Consider the following 25,389-nt stretch of genomic DNA (forward strand, 5'->3'; position numbering starts at 1 on the left):
ATTTCAATGGTCAATTCAAACATTATATACACTTTCTTAGTTAATGAGTGATGTATTTGGTTTGTATACAGACTAAATACACTAATGATAAAAAAATAAGTAAGTTTTTGTTTATAATAGGCAAGTAAATATATTTTTTATATATCAATTATAAACTATAAATAATATAGAAAAAGTTTTTTTTACCAAAATATAGAATTTTATTCAATGAAATATTACATTGAATCTGGACGTACTTTCTATAAAACTATTTCTTTCAAAATTATTTTTTAAATTTATTAAATAAGAACTCCCTCCATTCTATATTATAAATAAAATTTACTTTTTTTAATTCAATGAATAATTAATGTATTTGATCAACATTCAGACTAGATACACTAATTGTTCAAAATGTAAAATTTGCTTATAATATAAGATGAGGGAGTAATGTGTTTTAAAAATCGGATCGGTGATCAAATTGGTGAGGGTACTGAGTCATTGGTTCATTGGTCGAACCACTGAGTCACTAGTCGAACCACATAACTAAATCAGATTAAATCAGATAACTCGGTTGAATAAATCAATCTCTATTGCAATACTATATATTTATTAAATCGATCGAATTGGATAACTCAGTCTCTAAAAAATATCACAACACCTACAAAATATCATAATTTCATATGTTTATTCTTAACATTTAAATTTTAAATATAATCATCACTTAGAACAAAATAATACAAAATATAAACTTAAATAAATATTAAATCAGGTCTAATTGTAAACAGGAGAAAAATTGTTCCTAATAGATTTATTCTTAACATTTAAATTTTAAATATAATCATCACTCACAACATTAAAATAAAAAATAAAAAAAAAGATTTTTTTCAAAATAAAATAACATCTTTAAAAAAATTATATAAAAATGCTTTTTTTTCCCAAAAATACGTAAAACCTTTTTTACCAAAAATAAAAATATTTCTTCCCAAAATACAAAAAAAAAGGGATTTTTTCCCAAAAAAAACATTATTTCTAAATATAAAAATATTGTTTTTTCTGGAAAAAATTGTCGAAAATACAAAAATCACTTTTTTAAAACAAATTGATTTTTATCCAAAAATAATAACGATCGCTTTTTTCTAAAACATAAAAAATTGAATTTTTTTTCAAAAATACAAAAAAAAAATGTTTTTTTAATTAAAAAAAATCTGATGTCTTTTTCGAAAATAAAAATAAAACAATTGCATTTTTTGGAGAAAAAATTTCTTTAGATGGATGAATAATAGATGAATTTTATCCTTAACCGATGGATTGAATTAGATATTTTAAAGAAAATTTTAGTGGATTGTTAATGGATTTATGAATTATTTTGATCCAATTCATTTCTATCTTATTCATCCATTTTGTCACCCATAAATAATGCATCATAAATATGTGTGTTTGAGAAATTGTTCAACTTTATATCTATATTTTATTATTATATTTTTATTTCAAATTTTTTTAGTTTTACTTTATATATATATATATGTAAAAGAAAGAAGAACAAAAAACAAAGGACAAAAGGTCAAAGCCCTCAGGAGAGACGACTTAGTTGAGTCCCTCAAACAAGACTTAGTTGAGTTTTTTGGGTGAGACTTAGTTGAGTCCCTCAGGCTAGACTTAGTTGAATCCCTCTAATGCATTTACATATGTTTGTCTATGTGACACATGTCAGCTTTAAAATCCCGAAGTGATTGCTACAGGGAAAAGTGTGCGAGGCATTGAATGCCATAAATGATGACTTAACCTTGGGAGTCCCAATTAGCCTTTTTTTCTCTATCACGTGTTGAAACATGCAAAATATTTCATATCTTATTGAAAACCTAGGGACCTATGATTACCCAAGTTTTCCCTCTCCAATTTAAGGAGATGAAAACTAACTTTTTCCTTTTCCCACACACTTTCTTGCTAAAGTTTGTAAATTATTCTTTTAATCTTCGGTACCTTTTGCTTCTCCATGAGCTTAAGTTGATACTATACACATATACTCCTTATTTCCTTTTTTCGTTATGGCGGTTATTGCGGATATAGATGAGGATAGAAACCTGGTTGAACCCTTAACTCGTGGTGAGTCTATATTAGTGGAATTAGGCATGTTCGGTAAATGTGCGAGTTCTCTTAATTCCAAGAGTGATAGCAGTGGTGGAAGTGATAGTGACTCCGCTTTTCTTATTTTTTTTAAAAACGGGAAGATTGTGTCTACCTTCGGTTGGATTGTTCTACACTATCGACGGTCAAATAACTTCCCTTCTACAACAACTTGATTCTTCTTTCGCTGATGACACCGAAGAATTTCTTCTAGAGGCATGATCTCTCAAAGAGAGGGTCAACATGGCCTCCTCTATTGCCCAAGAATGACTGAGGCAGGGAAGAGAGTCCCACATGTATATGTTCATAGTGAAAGAGCCCAAACCTCGCGACCATCGGTCAGTGTCAATTCATTTGATGAGAAAGCATCAACTTTTGGGGTCCAAGTGTCTCTGAATTCATCTTCTCGAAAGTATGTGTTAATTATTGCTACCCTGGAAGCCCCACCAGTCCAGGTCAATGCTTCTGTTCTTAAAGAGTTTGTATAAGGCCTGTATGACACATCACTGATTCCTCTGTATGTGAACCATGCTGCTAGGCACGTGTGGGATGGATAGGTAAAATTTATCTATATTTATTCTTTAAAACACATGTGTCATAATATTCAAACTTTATGACGATGATGTATTTTTTGCAGTACCATGATGCTTTAATGCATCAATCTCTGTAGGAAGCGTGCGAGTCTGCAGCAGTCTGAGGAGAAGTGGTTTCATTATGTGAAGCATGTTGAAAAAAATATGGTTTATACCATATCTTTAAGGTTTTGATGATAATAAAGTATTTAAAGAATAATTGAATTTTCTAATATATGTTCAGTGTGCAGGACCATGTTCTACAAAGTTTTGATACAAACTTAGTACTGGTACTGAAAAATGAACATTTAAAGAGGAGCTAAAACATCTAGAATCTAAAAGATCAGAACTTGAGAACTAGAATCTGAAGACTCGGTCTCTAAAGGAGGTCAACTTCTGAATACCGAAATATGAATAAAGTCAACCTCTGAAGATCCAGACTCTAAAAGAGGTCAACTTATGAAGACCAAACTCTAAGGAAAGCCAACCATTGAAGATCTATACTTTTAAGACTTTAACTCTGAAGCAGATCAACGCAAGGATCAAGAAGACTCTGATAAATTACTATCAGGCTCATAGATCATTTTGTCTTCTTTTGATCACTGCATATGCAAACAAAATTAAGCACATATAGTTGGGATGTACCAAATAATTCCTCTGAAAGAAAAGGAAATTCAAATGTATTTTCAATGACATTGTCCATATCAAGAAACATTCTAACATCTATGATAAAGCTTCTCCAATACTCACTTGTGCAATCTCTTTGCTTGAATGAATATTTTCTATCTCTCTATATAAGGAGTTGAAGACTTAAAGAAATAGAACCAATCCTTGACAATCAAATGGGTTGTTACTATATCAAATCAATAGCACAAGTTTAACTTATAATTTCTTATCATTTGTATATCTTAGAAACTCACAAGTCCTAAGAGTCTTTTGAGTTGTATTATGTTTACACCTTTGATTGTATATCAAGTGTAATATTCAAACAGTCTCTTATTTAATTAAGTTAGATTGTTAGAAGTGTCTTCCTTATGTGCTTGAGCATCTGAAGTATTTTGCTTTTGTCCTTAAGCATTAGAAGTCTCTTTCTTGTGTGTTTGAGCATTGGAAGTCTCTTGCTTTTGTGTCTGGGTATTTGTAATTATAGTGAAATCTCTTGTAAGTGCAAGGGGATTGGACTACTCTCATTTTGTGGGAGGAATTAGGATAAAATTGGTTGAGTATCTCTTTGTTTCATTCTCTAAATTTGAACTTGTTTTTATCCACTGCAAACACTTGCCTTTGTATCAAATTCTATACTTTTAGTTCAGAATCTAATAAGAGTATTTTTACAAATAAAGAAAAAGCTAACAATATTCAACCTCCCGTCTTATGTTTTTCTCACCTTCAGTTGGTATTAGAGCAAGGTTTATGCTCTAAACACTTAACAGTGGTACATAATAGATCCTGACAGAAAAACATGTATGTTGGTGATGAATTTGGTGTTAGTGTAAGCAATAATGATGTGAAATATGATTATAGTGCTTCTAAGAAGAACAACTATATTGCTAAACCTCCAACCTTCACTAGAGATTCTACAAAGTGTCAATAGTGGAAAAGTAAGATGTACACTCACATCATTAGCATTTATGATGACTTATCGAATATTCTTGAAGATGGCATTGATATTCCAGTTGATGGAGTAGGAATGGTTACTAACAAAAAAAAATTCTCACTCATGCTCAAAAGAAGATCTATAGAAATCATCACAAGGTGCGCGACATTTTGGTAGATGTTCTGCCTCACTCTGAATACCTCAACATAATTGACAAGTCTAATGCAAAAACCATATTTTAATCCTTGTATGCTACCTATGAAGGCAAACAACATTTGAAATAGGAAAATTCTAATCTTTTGATCCAACGGTATTGAAACTCTGGTACACAGATACCATATGTCGAACTAGATATCACGACACTAATATCAAATCAGTCACAACAACAATAATAGTTATGCAGATATAATAAGTTGATGAAAGTAAATAACATAGGTAATTGTTAACACACTTTGATGCAACATCATCTACTTTGGGACATTCAAGCTAGGGGAAATCCAATAAATAAGTATTAGTTTAAAGCCTAAGTAAACAACCTTTGGTTTACAATCTTCTCACCTAATCATTATCCGTGCTATTTATATCTAAGACACTTTTAGATGTGATACCCCTCTCACTTCTCTTCAATCACACAACAGTGATAACAACAATGACAATTAAAGATAGAAGACACACTTCCAAGACACATAATCCACTCTTGCTTAAAAGCTTATGAGTGAAAATTACAACTCAAACTTAGTCCAACTCTAATATCAAGGTGATAATAGAGTGGCTCACAATGAACAATGAACAATGAACAAACTAAAACCCTAAAAACTCTTCAATTGCACGACTTAGTTTTACATTACGTTTAAGTTGTTCTTTTAAATAGACTTTCATAGGCATGGGTTTCGGTTTCTTCATTCAAAATATCCAAAAAATGAGCTACAAATCTTTGGAATAATCTTCTCTTTAAAATAAGGAACAAACATCACATGTTTCCTAAAATGTCCCAACATTCTATTTTATGAAACAAGTGCACAGCTGGAAAGAAACTATTATTCTAAAATAAATCCTTCTTGTGTTGCGAAAATATGCGAGGTAAAATAGCATAGAATCTCTCATTAAATAAATCAAATATTCCAAGAAGTAAAACCTAAATCTACATTGATGTTTGGTACAAAATGTTAAGACATCGTGCGTAACATTTGTGTGCAGTGATATCTAACCAGCATGTCATGAAATCTTGGACAACATCTTCTTGTGATACATGTTTTACAAAAATTGTTGTCAATCATAAAATCACAGAACTAACAATCTCCCCCTTTGGAAAAATTTTGCTAAAACAACCTTTGCATTATGAAGCTGGAGATAAGAAATAAAAACAACAACAAACAACCATAAAACACAAGATATACAAATCACGTTCATACTTGGTATATCAACACAAACATATCATAGGCACACACAATAAAACTACAGAGAGACCCAATCTCACACACAGAGAGAAATATGCTCTCATACTCTAAAATTACTTCAGATATCAGATGTCATGACATTTTTTCTAACATCACAGTAACAGCAAAAGCATCACGGTAACAACAAAATCATCACACCAACATCATGCTCCCCTTGTCACACATGATCATTAATCCCCCTCAAGAACAGATCAAACACACACAACAACACACCATTTCCCCTAGCCATAATTTAGACAACAACTATAGTGATAGCTCTAGCAGCACCATGCTTTTCTTACTTTTCTCCTTCTGAATTATTAACAAACTATTGTTCCTAAAAAATGTTGATCTTTAGTTCACCCCTTAATTTTTCAAATTGATTAGTATCCAATACTTTGGTAAAGATATCAGCCAGTTGCTTCTCAGTATCCACATACTCATGTGTAACTATTTTGTCTTCAACAAGATCCCTGATAAAATGATGATAGATTTCAATTTGCTTAGTTCTTCTATGATGAATGGGATTTTTGGAAATGTTGATACCACTCAGATTGTCACAGAATAATATCATAACATCTTGTCTGACATTATACTCTTTTAACATCTGCTTAATCCAAATCAATTGAGAACAATTGTTTCCTGCTGCAATATACTCAACCTCAACAGTAGATAAAGACACAAAATTTTGCTTCTTGCTGAACCAAGATATATGATTATTTCCCAAGAGTGTGTATTTCATCGATATGGTTTACCTCAGATACTTTATTAACTTGGAGCAAATTCATGAGTACAACTTGGGGCCGCTTGTTTTGTTTACCAAAACTAAAATTTAGTTAAAGGTTATCTTTGAAAGACAAACATATGACATATAGTTGCATGTTGTTTCCAATAATAAATTTGCATCATTTGCTGTTATTGTACCATCTTCATAACACTTGTGCTACACCATTACCAATAATTTATCCAAACTATTTTCAAGCATGGATCCTCCAACATTTTCTTGCATATTTGATTTGGTCATGTGTTGATGACTACACTTAGGATCAGCCACATGCTTGTGCATTCGTCGGGAATCAGTCGCCTGAGCCCTTCAGAGTGATTCTTTACCACACTGCAGCAAATGATATATGTTTTCAATCGTACGATGATAACCGTTAGACGCATACGTTGGATGACATAGCATTCTACTCTGTATGGTTGGCTTGTGGGTCACGTGTGATTTATCCACATCTTCCTGAGTGAGAGTTATGCGCCAATTCAGGTTAATTCATGGTATTCCACGAGAACCCTTTGTGTCTACTCCTCCCATTATGTCCTGCAGAGATATTGATGCGATGAATGGTGATATCTATAATCATATGGTACTAGATGAAGCATAAAGTGTGGTAGCTTCTCGCGAATAGAACAATACATTCAACTACATCCAATGATATTTTAGAGTGTCGCATCTGTACATGACACTGGATGCTCTCGGAGATCCACCTAGACCACCTCATCAGGAGATACTATAGGAGGAAAAGCAATGACAGATCATGTCGTTGATGTGTTACACGCGTGTCGTCATATTATGGATATTGTGTGAGCTTGTATAAAGATAGTTTACTTTCTAGAAGGCACTTTTGGGAGGTTTATTGTAGATATAACTTGTCATTTTGATAATATTATGGATTTGTTACAATTTATGGTCTTTTAATCTTATCACATTAGTGTATGGTTTAATTGATAACAAATTTATTATGATAGTATAATTATTACAATTGACCTATTACATCAGTGTATTTCTCTAAATGAAGGTGTGGCTTAATTCAGAAGGAATGTGGTGCATACTGAATTGTTAGGAAGAAACATCTCTCGACACATTTCTGATAAAATGAGAGTGTGACTCACTTATACAAAGATTTAATGTATATGGTTGCGTCCAAAAATATCCTTACGTATTATTAAAGAACAATTTTGAATTTACATAGGATGGCTTCTCATGTATGAGAGAAGTAATGCCTTCATACTTTAACCTCCAACCTCCAAAACAACCCAACTCAACTACAACTTTCAATCACACCCTTTATTTTCTCAACTTCTAACCAATTCACTTCCAAGGTTAAAAAAATTACGTATATTTTTATTATTTCAAATAATTAATTTTATAAGCTGTTTTGTATTTTATATTAATTATTGATTTATAAATATCCGCCAAGAATCGAACCCTTGTCCAACAGGTTATTTAAATAAAATTTTCAGAAAATATATACTAATGTAAGACCTTATCATTTCAGTCACGGAAATTAGCAAATAGTCACCATTAGAGACCAACCTAATAGCAATGGCATTAAAGAAAACCTACTCTAAGACTTCATCAAGATGAAGAAACTGCACCATTGGTAAGTCTTTCTCTTTGCTTTGGTTTTGATATTGCATTTTTATGTTTATTTTTGGCTAAATGACTGCAGCTTTAGACTCTACTTGTAGCATTGAATGGACTTATGTTCCTCTTCTAATATGTTAAATATTCTAATACTTCAACTGCAAATTTGGAAAATTAGATGTAAGTTTGTAACATGTTTGATGGTTTGTTGTTATGGGCTTATGGCTATAATAACCAGTAGTATTAGATATGGCTGTTGGTTGCTCATTCAACTAAAATTGAGATATTACTGAAAAAGTGTAGTTAGTGTAAGTTTTTAATTAGAGTGCACTACACAGAAGTGTATTTAATTATTTATAACTCTGATTCCATTATTGAATTCTTGGTTCACACCTATTGCTCAGAATATACAGTGTTTTGATTCTTTCACCAATGAAGTGCTAATACAATACAACTGAGCTTCATAATCCTGCAACGTTTACAACAAGCAGTGAAGAGATTCTTCATCTTAGATACTTTTCTTTGCACCAATCAATGGGTCAATAACATTCCTCCAATTGGTGTAGTTAAGAGCACTTCCTGCATCAGGCAACACAAATCCATTTACATAGAAAAACGGTGTTCCAGACACCCCTCTCGAAGTAGCATACTGCATTTCAAAGAAACTTGGATTAATCAAACAGTAAGGATTAAATCAAAGGGCTGTGATATGAAAAATATTAATTTGTTTATGGAATAATTTCAAATTCAATTAAATTCTAATACACGAAATTGATCTGAACACAACCAAAAAGATAGATTGTGCCTTACCTTAAAAGAAACCCTGGTCTGGAGATCTGTGTTTGTGTCATTGAAGCCATTCTTAATAGAAGTCTGATAAGAGTTCCCAGCTACAGGTGTTACAAACTTCACTATTTCATCTACAATAGAAGCTCGAGATATGTTACGTGTTGGAGCATTGTAGAATTTCTCCTGTAAAAGGGAGTGCACAAGATTTAGTGAGCAAGAAAACTGAATAATTTCCAACAAATTGATTATGAAAGGGTTTGTTTGGCATATTTTTTACACATGTTTCTGCATAATGATAGAGAGAACAATAATCTATAGATATGTTCCAGGGTCCGGAATGCATATGAAAAATTCCTTAAATCCGAATGTCTAGATTTAACAACGAAATTTTTCATCATATGAACCCTGCACGAAACCCCCACTATGAAGCATGGACACAAAGACATATACGAAACTCAACACCAACACATTAGACACCGGTAATAATTTATTAAAAAGAAGTTGAATGTAATTACAAGTGTTAATGTACCGATACAGACATATTTACACACTCTTTTTAGAGCTATCTTTGCTACTGAGTTTCATAAAGCAAATGCAATTACCTTGAAAATTCCATGCAAATTTGAAAATAACTTTTTCAAAACAATCTATCTAATTTTAATCCAATCCAACATGCAAATTCAGTCAAAGAATCAAAGGCTTAAATTCAAAATATCCACACACAGAACACCACATCATCCAGCCAACACAAAATTGAAACACAAACCAACCTGATATTTAAAGAACGACTCCAGCACTGGAAAAGTAGCAGATCCATTCAAACCATTCACTATATGCAAAGCACGCGACGCAACATAAGCATTATCGTGGTATCTACAACATCAAAAAAAAAAACAAACAATTAAACACCAGCATGCAAAACTCATCAAATATCACAATCGAAAGAAAAAAGTGATTAGAGATCGGAAAACAAACGGTAAAGGAAGAAGATGAACAAGGAGGTAAACACGGGAGGCGTAGTGATCGAGAGCTTGTTTGAGAGGTGGCCATGAATCAGCGCTGTCAGGGCACAAAGGATCGTAGAAAGCTTCAATCTGAATTGTATCGTAATCGAAGTGACGATTCTTGTAAACGAAACCGTCTGGTTTGGCCGGCGGGATGTAATCACCTCCGACGATCAGTACCTGCAACTGCAACGCGAGCAGTATAAGTACAGTTAATATTCCATTCCCGTGTTTCCCTGACATCTCTAATTCTCTCTCTCTTACTCGCTTTTTATTTTCCCTCTCCTAAAATCCAATCCAGATTTTATACTGATTTCAATTTCAATAATAGATAGATAAAAAAAGAATCACATCAAAAGTTATTTTTTACTTTTTAATATTTAGTTTCTATATTCTTAAATGTTGAAAAAGAATTTACTTAATGAAGAAGTACATCGAATTTGGCCGGATTTTGGTTCTTGACAATGACACCACATAAGAACCAAGAACGAATGCATGATAACCATCGATGCGTGTGTATATGGCCAATTGGTTTACTTTGACTAAATAACACCTGCACTGAATTATCTGAATTATTTAAAGGAAAAAAATTTAGGATTTAATGAATATGCCATAGCCAGAGTGTAAAAAAGATTTACACTCTTATCTAATACTAGAAAATAAAATCAATTGATTGATAGTGTAAAATTAGTTTAAATGGTTAGTGCATTACAATTTTTTTCATTAATTTATACTATTTTTTAATAAAAATATAATAAATATACTTAAATATTATTTAGAAAATAAAAAAAAATAAAAAATTATACATGTGCAAAAGAAAATTTTACATTTATTATATTTTATTAAAAAATAATATAAATCACATCTAAGAAATGTCTACTTTTTTTTATTTAAATAATTTTTTTTAAATAATCAAATTGTCTAAGTATAATTAGATTTAATAATTATATATTAAATCAAAAAATTCTATTGTTTATAATAAGGTCAATACAATATTTTATTTTTATATTTTAATTTCAAGATTTAACATTTCCATAATAATAAATATTATTTTTTCCAATCCTATTTATAAGAAGAAAAAAATTACTTTTTAAATACATTGAGTAAGCAATGTATTCAGACAAAGTATAGACCAGATACATTCGTTATTTAATGAATTTATAAAGTACAATTTTTTTATAAATAAAATCAAAAGGAGTAATAGTTAAATGGTTAGTATTTGAATTTGCATAAAGTACTATATTGATAACTTTTTTGTAATGGTCATGGACAATCAAAACTTTAATTTAGCTTTCATGTTTCATTGAGGGATGTTATGTTTTTTACCGATGTATTTATAGATGTTTTTTTATTCAGCTATCATGGTCTTGATTGTTATGTTTGTTACATTGTTATTGTCATTTATTGTCTTATTCTTGTGTATGGGTCTCAACCGCGTAACTCGAGGTTGAGTCGGCTTCTGTCTCAAAGTCGAGTCAACCTCTTAGTTGCATGACCTCACCCGCATAGTATACGGTGGCGAGCTAGACAATATGACTCGAGTTTGAGTTCACCTCGCCAATGATGGTTTAAGTACTCTACAAAGTTTCAGCGTCCTTTACGCAAATCAGCCAAGGTATGTTGATACTAAGTGAGCTTGAATCATTATGAACATATTGGTTCACAGTCTCTCATACATGAGGTTTGTAAGGACGAGTGATTTAAGTAAGATATATGATCCCTCATGCACAAGACTTGTATGGGAGAAGTGATTTAAATAAGATATATAACGATTCATAGTCCCTCAAGAACAAAGCTTGTAAAGGAAGAGTGGTTACGCATGTTCACAAGACTGTTGATCTCACAAGATTTAGGACACAATCAATCTAAACTATTTGATTTAAGAGATATTGTTCGATTTACTAAGTGAAAAAATTTGGAAAACCATTTGAACTTCACTTTAAAGTTGAGATTAATTATTAAGTTTACCATGAAAAAGACCATTTAATCTGAGTCATTTGTTGATTTGCATGCATGAGAATAAAGTCATTGATGCTCTCCCACGCTAATGATGGTTATTAGGCTAGAGGAATATACTATTGATTTTATAAATACTAGCACATTTTCCTCCCTTTTTCATCATTTACTTGTCTAATAACCGCTTCTATTTGCACTCATTTCCTCTTGCTACTGTGTTTGCTTTTACAAACTCAATCTTTTTCACCCATTCACGAAGCCTAACTATATGTATACCCCTATTTCCAATATTTTTCTTTTTCATTTAATATTTAGAGGATGGTATTCCTTAAGGATTATGATACTAGCGGTAATGTATTCAAGTCTAACACCCACGAGGAGAGAAGGGAGTTATGGCGTCATTGTGTTGAGAGTTTGAGGTAATTAAATGGTAAATTGAATTGGAGACTCGTCGAAAGAAGATATTTGAGAGTTACAATAATAATTCTAGTATATTTTGTAGCAACAAGAATAGTGATAGTGACATTGTTTTGTTATGTTCTTACCCATGATCATCGAGATTTCTTATGGCGACTTTGAATAAAGTATAACCGCCTTCGGTAATGAGGTGGTAAACATCACTCTCTGTATAAAAATGATGCCTATGTAAAGTATTTTTGCACATGCCTATACATATCTAATTTTGGAGATGAAGACAATGTCTTGTTAGAACCTTGCTTGGAAGTCGAGAAGGCCTGCATGAGGCGGCCCCAAGGAGTGGAAAATGAATTCTTCTATTTCTACACGGGCTATAGTTGATTTTGGGTAGGTATCCCCTTTACCATATTTGATGTTGATGTCCTAAAGGCTACCAATACGGACCCCTCTCAACTCCATCCCAATAGTTAGGCCTTTATGAAGGGATTTGAGATCTTTTGTGAGGCAATGAGGATTACGCCCATTATGGGCATTTTCTTTTATTTTTAGGGAAGAAAAGGCATCAAAAAAGGTAGTTGGATTTCAATAAGTGTTCTCCCCACAAGGGGTTTTTAATTATAAGAAATGGAAGAACAAATTTCTCAAAGTACGAGGCAATAAAGACTGTCCAATTGTTATTTATGAGGATAAGACACATAGATTTTTGCTCTACTAGATAAGTGAGTGTGTCAATTGTTGGAAATGATTTCAAATAACTTACTGAGGAATGAGGATGGTGTCCAATTTCTAAAATAATTATGAGTTATAAATGATAGGGAATTGATGATTGTGAAGAGAATAAACAAAATGCTTGATAAATATTTTCGCTATTGTATTTTGTTTACTTGTTTTCTTACTATTTATTTGACCTCTTCTAGCTATTTTGATGTTATTATTTTTAGAAGGGATGCTTCCTTTGTTAGTGTTTCAAAGGAAGACGATTTTGGAGAAGGGAAAATCCATGAGAGGTGAAGTGGGGGCTCCTTACCAAAAAAATACCTTGTCGGCATGTTAAATATGGTTTTTCAAAAAAAGGAAGACAACATAGGATAGCCACATCATCCACGCCACACTTATCTCTGTTTTGAAGACATCCTCACCCTTTCCCAAGGCTAAAAAACACAAGCTTGATTTGGGGAATGTCTCAATTGACTTGGAGTTGAGTGCCTCAATTGATTTAGACGGAAAAAATTTCCCCAATGGTGTTAAGGCATGCTCCTCCCATGGTGTTTCATATACAGTTCCTTCAAGACATCAAGGGGAGCTCTCTTTTTAGGGGTGAAAACTTTGATGGCATGAGTTTTGTTTATGACAACCTTGACACGCCTAATGGTGTAGAGAGGTCAAGAAAGATGGGTCAAAAATAGATGTTTCAAATGCTAGGGACCTATATGATGAGGAGTGATATGATAGTCAGGGCAATGTTCGTGGAGTGCAAATCAATGCAGAAAAATGAGGAACATTTCAAGTAGTACCTTGGAAAAATTAATGGTATTTTGAGCTAAATCATACCATATTAAGTTCACCCAATGAGATTGTTTTCTCTCTAGAGATAAATTATAAATATGTCTAAATTTATGTGGATTATTAGGAAAAAAAGAGAAGGAGAATATGCAGGAGGAAAAGAAAATGATGCATGAAGCTTATAAAAATTAGGGTGATGTTTTGTCACAAGTAAAGGTTGAACTACAAAGTCTCAAGGAAACTGTCAAAAGTCATGCACATACTTGGAACAATGCAAGCATACTTGGAGGAGTGACACGTGAAGTCTCTTCTTTCTTCTAACCAATTATTCGAGAAGGTAAATAAGCAAAAAAAAATGGTACCCCAGCCTCGTCCTTGATGAGACTGAGTTATTCAAGATTATGTAGGACAGGAAGCTAGTAGAGGAAGTTAGCGAGGGAGCTAATGAATATTTTATCACAATGGATAAAGTTAATAAATGCAACCAAGAGATGACACCATCTCTTGAAATTGAATTTAAGTTCGTGCGAGATGGCGAGATCATCTCACTTGTATCGAAAGATCGATATTATTGTGTCTTCTTTGAATATGTGATTTCTTTAATTTTTTGGTATTTTGCATTATCCTTGTACTTAAACCCTTATTAAGAATTTTTTTTAATGGATTTTTTGTTTTCTTAATTTTGTTATGTTTGCCCAAGTTTTGAGATTCTATATTTTTTCCTTAGAAATCCAATTTCGTGTTTAGGTTGGCGACATGAACAACTTTAGCATATGTGCTGGGGGAGAGTGAGGTTTCTAGAATCATTATTTTACTAAGCTCAATATTTTGGTGGTGAGAAATTTAAAAAGTAGACCGACTCTTGAGTTTTCTTCTTGAGGTAAATAAGTCAGTTCGAAGGATTTGAAACACTTTTCCAATCCTTGAACCTTTTGTAGATATTTTACTAGTTATGATTATTTAGTCTGGTATTCACCTACAATGTAAGTTGGCTGGTGACAACCTATGAATCACTTATGGTGTGAAGGTTGATTTTTTCTATCTTTTTTTTTTAAATCTTGGTATCCGGCCTTGCGACCGACTAATCCAAGAGGACCAATTCCATCATCCACTAGTGGAGGTCTTATTTAAAGTCAGAGCAAAGCTCTATATGGACTGGCCTAACACAAGGGTTGTTAGCACCTAGCTGGATTCGAACTCAAGACCTTGAGAGAAGCACACTCTCAAGACCCAAGCCTCCACCACTAGTCCTATCTCTCTTGTTAAATTCATTCAAAGAATCAGTGCCTCGCACTATGCTTTATCATTGCTTTCTTTGAACTTAAAGCATAGTGATTTCTCAATCAGGATGATGCATGGCCCTTATGGTAGTATCCCTGCTCCACTCGCCTCTAAGTTAGAAGCTTCATCTAATGAGAGAATCCATACGTGGGGGGTGTCCATGTCCATAGGTGAAATGATTTATACTAAGAAATCGGCTAAGTCTTAAGATTTTATGCTACTTCTCGTGGCGAAGGTAATATCATATTCAGATAACTCTAGCGATAATGATACCACTATACACATTAGGTTTGATTTCTTTAACACCTAGAAAATAGGGTAATTAGTTTTGACTAAAATTTGATGCCCCTGGAAATAGAGTCTTAGCTTCCTTTTTGTCACAACTACAACCAATGCCATCTTATCTATTTTTCGGTATCTCAATTTCGCTCTCTTAAAAACTTTGTTCACAAAATATATCGGTTTCTCGTTTCCTTCCACCTCCTGCACTAGTATTGAGCTCATGGTGTGGGTTGTTACTGACAAGTCTAAGAACAAAGAAATTCCTTCATTCTGGTTAGTTAATATGGGGGAGCCTCAAAAAGACTTCCAGTGTTAGAAAAGTCTCTTCGAAATCTTTCGTCCCAATCGAAATAATTTTTTTCTCCAACATTGATTAAAATGGAATGACTTATGTCATGATTCGAATCATGCATAACCATGATTAAACTCACTATTGATTAAAATCAAGAAAACCCTTAGGAGTGATTCATTTGTACTTAACAGTTTATGGTTGTTTCCTGCATTTGCTCAATTTCTCGGCTTCGAATTTCTAACAAAACCGAAGTGGCCATATATGTCATTAGTTACTCTCTCATAGAAGAAAGGAAAAATGCTCACAAGATCTTCGAGGTGCCTAATGAATATGGTGGGGGAGTTTTTAAGACAAATGCACACTTAACAGGAGGAAAGCAACGTCTAGCGGATGTTTTATAAACATACGACTAACTGAATCACGCAGATAACTCTAAATATCATAAATCATAACACTACAAAAAAATGAATTTATTTAAACAAGCAATTTAACAATTATGATAATTCAACTTTAACACATGGCTCAAATTGAAATCGACTAATTGAGTGATCAATCTAACTACAATACTATATATAAGCTTAGATAATAAAACATTACAAGGAGATAACATCTATCAACATGAAAGGTTAATAAGAAGTAAAACCTAAGTCAGACAAGTCTATGGTAGAATGTAAGAGAGAGAGATATATTGTACATTGGATTTATACTGGTTTGGCACTTTCGCCCTTGTTTTGGGTTTAGTCTAGTCTTTAATGGCAAACCATTGAAAATCCATAGCGTCTTCCCCTATTTTGAAAATAAATGTATAATTTTTTGTTATAATAGATAATCATACAGCATTGAACACTTTCAAGAAAGTTAATGCTTAAGCCAACACATGTTTAAATACGATATCCCTTTTGTTGTAGCAAAACACTCTAAATTGCTAAAATCATAAGATCTTCTTTTGATTTTAACTCAAAAATTTTGCTAGACACAAAGTTTTGCTCCAAACTTTCGTTACACATCGACCTTAACTTGATCATACTGGTTCCTTGTCAGAGCCCTTGTTTTACATAAAGATTTTGAAAAACTTTCTACTTCGTCCCTCAACTATCTTCTTTTGATACTATTGAAGTCTTCGATGGAGTACACCATGATCTCTTCTTTTCTAGAAATCATTATCCAAAGACCATAATCACAACATTGAATCTTCAATCTGATACACTTACAAAAACTTCACAAAAAAATTAAATTCCATATTGTACGTAGTATTTATCACTTACAGTCAGTCTTTAGAGTTAAGCACCATAACAATATGGTTTCTTGGTTCAATGTTAAAGGTGATTAGGTATCTTGAAAAAACTCACTCAACTCCTAAACAAGTGTTAATCAATCAACACTATAAAGGTGATAACATATGGAAATGATATATTTGATTTGAATCATGTGATTCAAATCAAGCATTTCATGATTTGAGTCTCACAACCAAAAGTGACCATGATTCAAGGCATGTCTCACTCTAATTTGAATCAAAGTGTCTTCTAATTTGAATCAGAACTTTCTTGTTTGAATCACAAATACATAACCAAAATCCAAGTTTCACATTAAATTATTGATTTGAGTCAGCCATATGCTTGATTTGAATCAAACATCAAAATCTCCTTATTTAAAAATTAAAAAAATTGACTTGTGATTCAAGACACACTTACAGTTGACTTTAACGATATGTTTAAACACAAACAATTGTAATGGATTCAATATAAATTAGTGTGAGGGATAACTCAAAGTTCATTTCTATGGTAAAAATTAAGAAATCAGATAATGAATAAAATGCTACAATCGATTACATCAAAATTACACTGATGAATTTAAATGAAATTAACGTCGTTACAGACAGCGCAATCGCAATTTCAATCTCTCCTTTTTTTTATGTTTGGCAAATTTGATATATCCGCGAGATCGATTCCGATCATTGTTCTTCACACAAACAATATTGATGTTCTTGAGCTCTCAAGCTCCCCCCTACATTAAATACTTAATCCGCATAAAAAATTTATATGTATCTCATAAACTTCTTCTCCTTTGTTAAAAATCAAAAAACAAGAAGGAAAAAAAAAACTAAACGCACAACAGCAGATGAAACCAAACATGTAATCACACTACAAGATGTCACGCAATAACAACTTACAAATCACAACTATGCAAAGGAAACGCAATTTCTGATATTATAGCAAATGTAAAGGCGCGGATAAGAGAAATATACCAACAGATAGATAAACGGCCAAAAGCATGTCATGTCAAAATAGATAAACTAAACGATAAACAGCCAAAAACTTGCCAGCAAATTAATCCATCAAAAACTAGCTATTTGAGCTAAAACATTCACAAAACAGAGACAATATACAATTGACAAAATATTCAGAAAATAAAACTAGGACAAAAAACTAAATGATATGTAATGCAATGACATCCTTATGAGCAATTTGCTTTTGAAACAAATTGAATGGAGTCATCTAAGTGAAAAAAATTAACAAGTTTTTAAATAGTTACGAAAAGAGAGAATCAACTATGAATAGCATGAAATTATCTGGACATTCCTGGAATTTTTTTTAGATAAATTAATTAATCAACACAAACTGATATGTAAAAATGGGTAATGGGAAGTATGTAACAGACTTCATAACAAAAACAAGAATATATGTTGCTCTTCTAATGCACTATGGAAAACATTCCCTTTTAAATAAACTATAGCATTCTGAGCTATCTCACCAAGAGTGAGTCCACATAAACAGTACAGGAATAAGTCCCGTTTATTATTCTCAAAAAGACTAAATACACAAGCACTAGATTCCTTTTCGTAACAGAAACCATATTCCAATCACAATTGAGTAGCAGGGTATGGGTAGTTAATAGAGGAGAGTAATTATTACCATATATTACAACATTAGTGAAAATCAGTTTACTCCGTCGGATCATGATCAGTTAAAATCAGCATATTTGTTAAGCGGAAGCTAATGCTAACTTTGTGTCATTGGAAAGTGCAAACTATTTCTTTTCACATTCAGATATTCTCATACCATCTTCCTTGGAATCCTTTTGTGGATATCTATCTACCAAACTTCTTAAAAGGCAAATCATAAACTGTGGATCAATAAAGTGACCACAAGAAATAGAATCGCATATTTTTCACAGAACTTACTAGGATTAAGAAACAGTGAGGTAGGTTGGACTGCGTTCGGATACTCTGCTGCACTCTATAACACAAATCAAACAGCTGAGATATGTTAGATAAAAATAATAACAAAAAAACGATACTCCAAGTTTACCACGCGCACAGGACCTGCAACTTTTCAAGAAGAAAACAGTGTGAGATGTCTTAAAGAGAGGGTGAGGGAGTATTCAGCCGGCTAGCGACCACCCACGGCAACAGACTGGAGAAAAAACAGGACCACCCATTTCTTTCTAGCTGCTGCAACTTCTTTTCTTTAAATTTGTTAACAATGCAACAGTTTAAAGTCTGAGGAGTTCAAAGTCGTGTTTTGCCAAGCTTGTTTGTTGGGCTTACAAACTTTGCAGATTTGAAGTATGCACTGCATTTATTTTGCAGTTGTAAAATGGTGCCAAGGGTTTCGAAGATATTCTTTTCATATTGCAGTCCTTTCATTACTTCACTTTATTTTATTGCTATTAAACTCTATTGCATATACACAGTATAGCAGTAGGCTGGAGTTTGAAGCTAAAAATCCTACTATCAGAAATTTATTATCCAAAGAGAGAAAGAGATGATGGGATTCAAATAAGTATAATTTAAATAGTAAAAGGAAAAAAAACTATATCCAAAAAACAATGAGCACTATATTCAAAAGTCATACAACCGTAACTTACCATCAACAAGCTAGTAAAACTAGTGACATTCACTTAAAAGTGATGTGGTTTTCTTACACAAGATGAAACCAATGCTACATGCTATCTCTTACCTTAGCTAAGGGACTCCCTTGAGAAATACTTGCTTGATTGTTTTGAAGCTCTAACATTTGCCTATCCAATTCATCAATAACTTTGCTAAGGAACGTGAATGTTTCTTTGCTTCTACATGCTTCAATGGCTATCCTAATTAGACGGGGACAAATTTCCTTGTAGCGTTGCATTGGGGATAGATCAATATCTTCTACCCCGTGACTAACACCAACATTAGGTGAAGCCCCACTTCTTGCCAACTTCGTCAACCTTTTCAAAATATAACGTGTGGGTACTGATTTGACATCCATATGAATAAAGACTTTTACACAATGACAACAAAGTATACCAAAGCTCTCAAACTTACGACACGAGCAACTTATTTTAGTCTTATCCAAATCAAAGGACAAACGCCACTCTCCCATATCCCCTACCATGGAAATAACAAAATCAATTGTGGATGCTTGCAGGTTCAGGTTCTTGCTTTTCACAGAACATGCTTCAAATAACTCATACTCGTGTTGGAATAGATCAAAAATAGTGGGAGCATAAAGCTTAGACACATGTTGCAAGAGTCCAGAATAAGGGTACTTGAGTCTTGAGTTTTCTAGACGTGCTTCATATTCACACTTCAATTCGTGAAATCTATTTTCTTCTACAATGTTCTCAAAATGCTCAAAAAACTTGATTATATCCAAGTCTGTCTTCATAAAACTTATAATATTTGCATTCACACTTTCACTAAATTGGGTGCTTTGCATTCCTAATGTAAAAGTGCTCTTCATATAACAAGCTGCCCATTTCTTCTTCATAGTGTACATTCTCTGCAACCAAGTATTTTCCTTAACATTATACCTTTCAATGAGGGTTTTCCAACCATTTTCAAATTGTTCTTCATCTTCATAGTCATACATGCACTTCTTAAAGTCAATGAGAAAATCAGACCCATCCTTCATTAAATTTCCTAAGTTCTCAATACCATCCTGAATCAACCGCCGCGTACATAAGCCATGGTAAGTCTTAGGCATAACAACAACTAGCGCTTTTTCCATTGTTAGGTTTTGAGCAGTAAAAATCGTTTGAGGCATTTTCTGCTTGTGTGCCTCTAGAAATCTCTCAAATAGCCACTTGTATGACTTTCTTGTTTCATCATATAACAATGCAGCCCCAAAGATCACAGTTCTTCGATGATGGTTAAATCCTGAAAACACTACTAGTGGTCTCTGTGAACTATCTGTGCAATACGTTGAATCAAGAAAAACCACATCACCAAAATAGCCATAATCAACTAGCATTCCTGCATCCGCCCAAAACACATTGGTGATTTTATTTTCATCATCTATTTGATAGGCATGGTAGGAAGTTGGATTTTCAACCAACTTTCTTTGAAAGTATTGCAAGAGATAATTGACTTCTCCATTCACCAAACTCATCTTCCTTCTTTTTCGGATATTATTCTTTTGATCCGAAAGAGCATATCCACAGTCACTACTAGTACTACCACCCACCTTTTTACTCGTCAAATCAAGTAACACACTTTGTTGTAGACCATTTTCATCTGCTAGTTCAATTTGATGGCATTGAACTTCCGAAACCTTTTGTTCAGACGACAACATATACTGAGTTTCTTGTGGATGTAACGAGTGGTTATGTTCCTCCACGAAATCATAGACGGTAAATTTTCCACCCATATCCTTAAACCCTATCCTAGCTGGACAACTTGTTCTTGTCTCAGGTCTTGGATTGATTATTTTATAATCTCGCTTATCTGGCTTTCGCAAACCTTCCTTGCAACAAACAAACCTAGAAGAACTAATTGAGCCATCTTTTTTCTTGTGTGAATATTGTTTCCTCACTCTAAATCCAATTTTTCCACCATAATCAACCCAGAACTTCCAAGCATCTTCGATGCTATCGAAAACCATACCAATCATTGGCTTCCAATCTTCCTGCATCTTGTATCAACAATCCTACATTTCTTAAAATAAAAATAAAAATCAAAGCAGCGGGATTGGGTACCTGGGTGCGATTGCGAGCACGGTCAGAGAAGAGACTCACTCCAAGGCCCAAACGAAGTGAGCTTTTCGGACTTCAAAATATCTGTCAATTTCTATTCAGCGCCAAAAACTCATGCGTGGGTTAACATTTTTTATCATTTTAGGTTTAATTTTTTAAAGTTAATTTGGAAGCGATTATTTGCTTTGAAAAAATATTGATGTCATACATAAGCAAATCTCTTATCTCAACCATAAGTCTCTTTCATACCATGTGTGTTGTTACTTGCTAAAAATGTCCTCCTTCTTCCTCCTACTATTTTATTTTAAAATTTAATTTTGTTTCGGATGTGTATATACAAAAGCTTTAAAAATATAGTAAATTTTTGAAAAATTCAAATTAATTAAGTTTACGAAATCTTCTTTAACTACGTCGTCTACGGAAAGTCTTGAAAATAGAGTGTTTCGTAGATGTACATACAGATCATTATGTTATATTTTAAATCAATTACATTTTACTTAAAAATTCAATTATAATAAAAATGGAACATGTAAATAAAAATAGTACAATTGAGGTTTTCCAATTACTTTGATTTATTATAATTTGATGTTCCATTTTTGTTTAAAAAAAATTGGAGTTTAAGAATGAAATGTATTTGATTTGAAAATATAAGAGAATGTTCCGAAGGTACATCTACGGAACACTCTATTTTCAAGACCTTTCGTAGATGTAGCTACAGAAGATTTTATGAACTGAATTAATTGCAATTTTCCAAACGTTCACTATGCTTTTAAATTTTAACGCTTTCGTAAATGCACTTCTGAAAAAAACAAAATTTTAAAAGAAAAAAAATATATCCAAAGATACATCTACAGAAGCATGTGACATAAATGAAATATTGCCGAATAGTTAAGAGATTTAAGGGGTGAATTGAGATATTCTCATATATCAATTCAATACACAATAAGTAAAAAAAAAAAATATTTTTTAGTTAAATCTTATCATCATACTAAATTATAACACTATAAATTTTTTAATTAAAATTTTATAATAATTAATAATAATGATAAATTTTATAAAATAACAATAGTTAATATCCTTATTTATTTAAAATAAATAATTATAGCCACTCACCATATGTATATATAACTTAATACATTGGTTATGACCCATCACTAATTTTACAAGACCTATGAGATTTTATGATTTTTTTTTTTTGTCATTCTACACTTTTGGCTTATATAATTTAAATATTTTATTCACAAACTACTAGTACAATATAAAAATTGCAACCTCTCATTTTCAATGTTCTTTTCTCTCCTTTCTAATCATCTAAAAAAAATTTCTTTCACTATGAGCTCACTTCTCTGTTCATCTTTTCTCATGTAATAACTAACTTTTATCCTTTTTCTATCTTTTACTTATTCACGTCTATTCTTCTGTTACGATCAATCTTCTTTTTCAAAACTTGAATACAATATTTTCTACATCTTCATACCTTTTATTTTTAGATTTATGTTTTGTAAGTTTGATTATTTACTCTGTTTTTCTTCTTTTCACATGCGCTGCGCGGGTAAGGTTCTTCTTTTGCATGTTAATTATCAACTTTATACAATTAATTTAATTCAGTTATTTACTATGATGCTGATTAGTTATTTACCATGGTAATTAGCCTTGTTTACCATGTGCGTATATAAGGCTATAAGGCAATTGTATCAACAAGACTTATTTTACACTTTAACATTCAATGCAAAATGAGTTCCATTTTACATTTTTATCCTCTTGTCAACATGGTATCAAAGCTCATCTGAGTTATGGTAGTCACCGTTGTAACCGTTTTCTTTCCAGCTGAATCTTGCTTTCATCTTCTCGATTCATCCCTTCTTCCTTGAAGGTTCTTCAATGGCGCTCCAGAACCACATAGATTTTTCCACCAACTCTGTGAATCCTTACTACTTGCATCCGAACAAAAATTCGGCATTGATTCTTATTTCTCCGTCATTAACCACCAAGAATTACTACACTTGGTCTCGTTCGATGCATATCGCGCTGATTTCGAAGAATAAAGACAAATTTCTCGATGGTTCTCTTCCAAAGCCTCATGTCTCCAATCCGATGTACGCACCATGGATTCGATGTAACACGATGGTATTGGTATGGCTTCACCGTTCTCTTTCTGAATCCATCGCTCGCTCTGTACTTTGGATTGATACTGCTGTCGGCGTTTGGAAGAACTCGCGCGTTCGCTTCTCTCAGAGTGACATTTTCTGCATTTCCGATCTGCAAGAGGATCTGTATCGCTTTCGTCAAGGAACTCTTGATGTTTCAGATTACTTCACTGAATTGAAGGTCTATTGGGACGAATTGGAGAATTATCGTCCCCTTCCTCAATGTAAGTGTTCAATTCCTTGTTCTTGTAGCGCAATTGAATCTGTTAGGGCTTATCGTGAACAAGATTTTGTTATTCGATTCCTCAAAGGCTTGAATGAACGTTTCTTGCATTCCAAATCCCAAATCATGATGATGAACCCTTTCCCTGATATTAAAAATGCTTTTTCATTGGTTTTGCAACAAGAGCGCGAAATGATTAACTCAAACCAAAATTCTGCTCCTGAAGATGCCTCTAAATCTGCCATAGCTATGCAAGTTAGCTCTAATCACAACAATTCCAACAACAAAGGGAGTTACTATAAAGGAAAGGGACAAGGTTCTTTCAAAAGGGGTAATCGCACATGCACTCATTGTGGCAAAACAAATCACACTGTTGATAACTGCTTTGAGAAGATTGGTTTTCCTCCTGGGTATAAGACACACAAGTCAAAGTATTCTTCATCTCAAGCCAACAACAACACCGCAAATGCTGTTGTATTGGAATCTGATTCACAAGGCTCTTCTGCACAGTGCACATTTCAATTTACTCAGGAAATGTATCAAGGCATTCTTGAAGCTCTTCAACAGTCCAAACTTGGTTCTCAACCAACAGTTAATGTTGTAACCACTGCTCCTTTTACTATGCCTTCTCCTGCTTCTTCCCAACTTGGTAAGTCTTCCACTCTTTGGATCTTAGATAGAGGTGTTACTGATCACATCACCTGTGATCTTTCATGCTTTACCACATATTAAAATATCATTCTTGTTTCTGTATCTTTACCTAATGGCTCACAGGTCTTGGCTTCTATTTCAGGTAGTATGGTTATCTCCCCATCTATCACCATTCACCAAGTCCTTTATATCCCTTGTTTTAATGTGAACCTAATCTCAGTAACAAAATTAGCCATCACCAAATTTTGCAGAACCATTCATTGGAAACTGTAACGCCCCATACTGCTTTCGGGATGATCGACTGACCCCACAAACCAACACGGGTCTTTTCAGCATGCTTTGACCCCACTCGCACGCTTTCTGAGAAACTTCCCAGAAGTTCGCCCATCCCAGAATTGCTCCAAGTTAAGCACGCTTAACTATGAAGTTCTTATGGAATGAGCTCCCAAAAAGATGTATCTTGTTGGTATAGGTAGTACCTATCAATCCTTATAAGCTTTCCTTCAACCATGCAACCCCATACCTGCACGGCCTCAGGATTTCTCTCATTCCGATGTGGCGACCACCCTAGCCCTCTTCGGCCTCAGGTGTTCCATGCGGTGCAACCACCCCTCGCCTTCTTCGGCCTCGGGTGTTACATGCCCACCAGCTTTCGCATGGTTCGTCCTCGAACCACATCGTACTGGGAGAGGTGTGGCTCTGATATCATTTGCAATGCCCCAGACTGCTTTCGGGATGATCGACTGACCCCACAAACCAACACGGGTCTTTTCAGCATGCTTTGACCCCACTCGCACGCTTTCTGAGAAACTTCCC

General features: G+C 33.4%; 2 protein-coding genes across 4 annotated transcripts; both read right to left on the minus strand.

The window, feature by feature from the left end:
• Positions 1-8,414: 8,414 nt before the first annotated feature.
• On the minus strand, positions 8,415-10,175 carry LOC131607989 (uncharacterized). The gene is made up of 4 exons (XM_058879934.1): positions 9,838-10,175; positions 9,633-9,735; positions 8,884-9,045; positions 8,415-8,722 (listed from the first exon to the last, which is right to left on the minus strand). The coding sequence occupies exons 1-4, from the start codon at positions 10,107-10,109 to the stop codon at positions 8,582-8,584; spliced, it is 678 nt and encodes a 225-aa protein (XP_058735917.1). The 5' UTR covers positions 10,110-10,175; the 3' UTR covers positions 8,415-8,581.
• A 7,172-nt stretch (positions 10,176-17,347) lies between these two features.
• LOC131603553 (protein FAR1-RELATED SEQUENCE 5-like) lies at positions 17,348-21,725 on the minus strand. 3 transcript variants are annotated; one of them, XM_058875908.1, is made up of 2 exons: positions 21,556-21,725; positions 17,348-21,506 (listed from the first exon to the last, which is right to left on the minus strand). In XM_058875908.1, exon 2 carries the CDS (start codon positions 21,489-21,491, stop codon positions 19,539-19,541), a length of 1,953 nt encoding a protein of 650 aa, XP_058731891.1. In that variant the 5' UTR covers positions 21,492-21,506; positions 21,556-21,725; the 3' UTR covers positions 17,348-19,538. The 3 variants fall into 3 exon arrangements, 2 of the variants coding, with proteins under 2 accessions (XP_058731891.1, XP_058731890.1); XM_058875907.1 differs by having other exon boundaries at positions 17,348-21,514; XR_009284454.1 differs by having other exon boundaries at positions 17,354-17,601; positions 18,779-21,725.
• Between the last annotated feature and the right edge of the window lie 3,664 nt (positions 21,726-25,389).

Source organism: Vicia villosa, linkage group LG5 (genome assembly GCF_029867415.1).
Source record: "Vicia villosa cultivar HV-30 ecotype Madison, WI linkage group LG5, Vvil1.0, whole genome shotgun sequence".
Taxonomy (NCBI): Eukaryota; Viridiplantae; Streptophyta; class Magnoliopsida; order Fabales; family Fabaceae; genus Vicia; species Vicia villosa.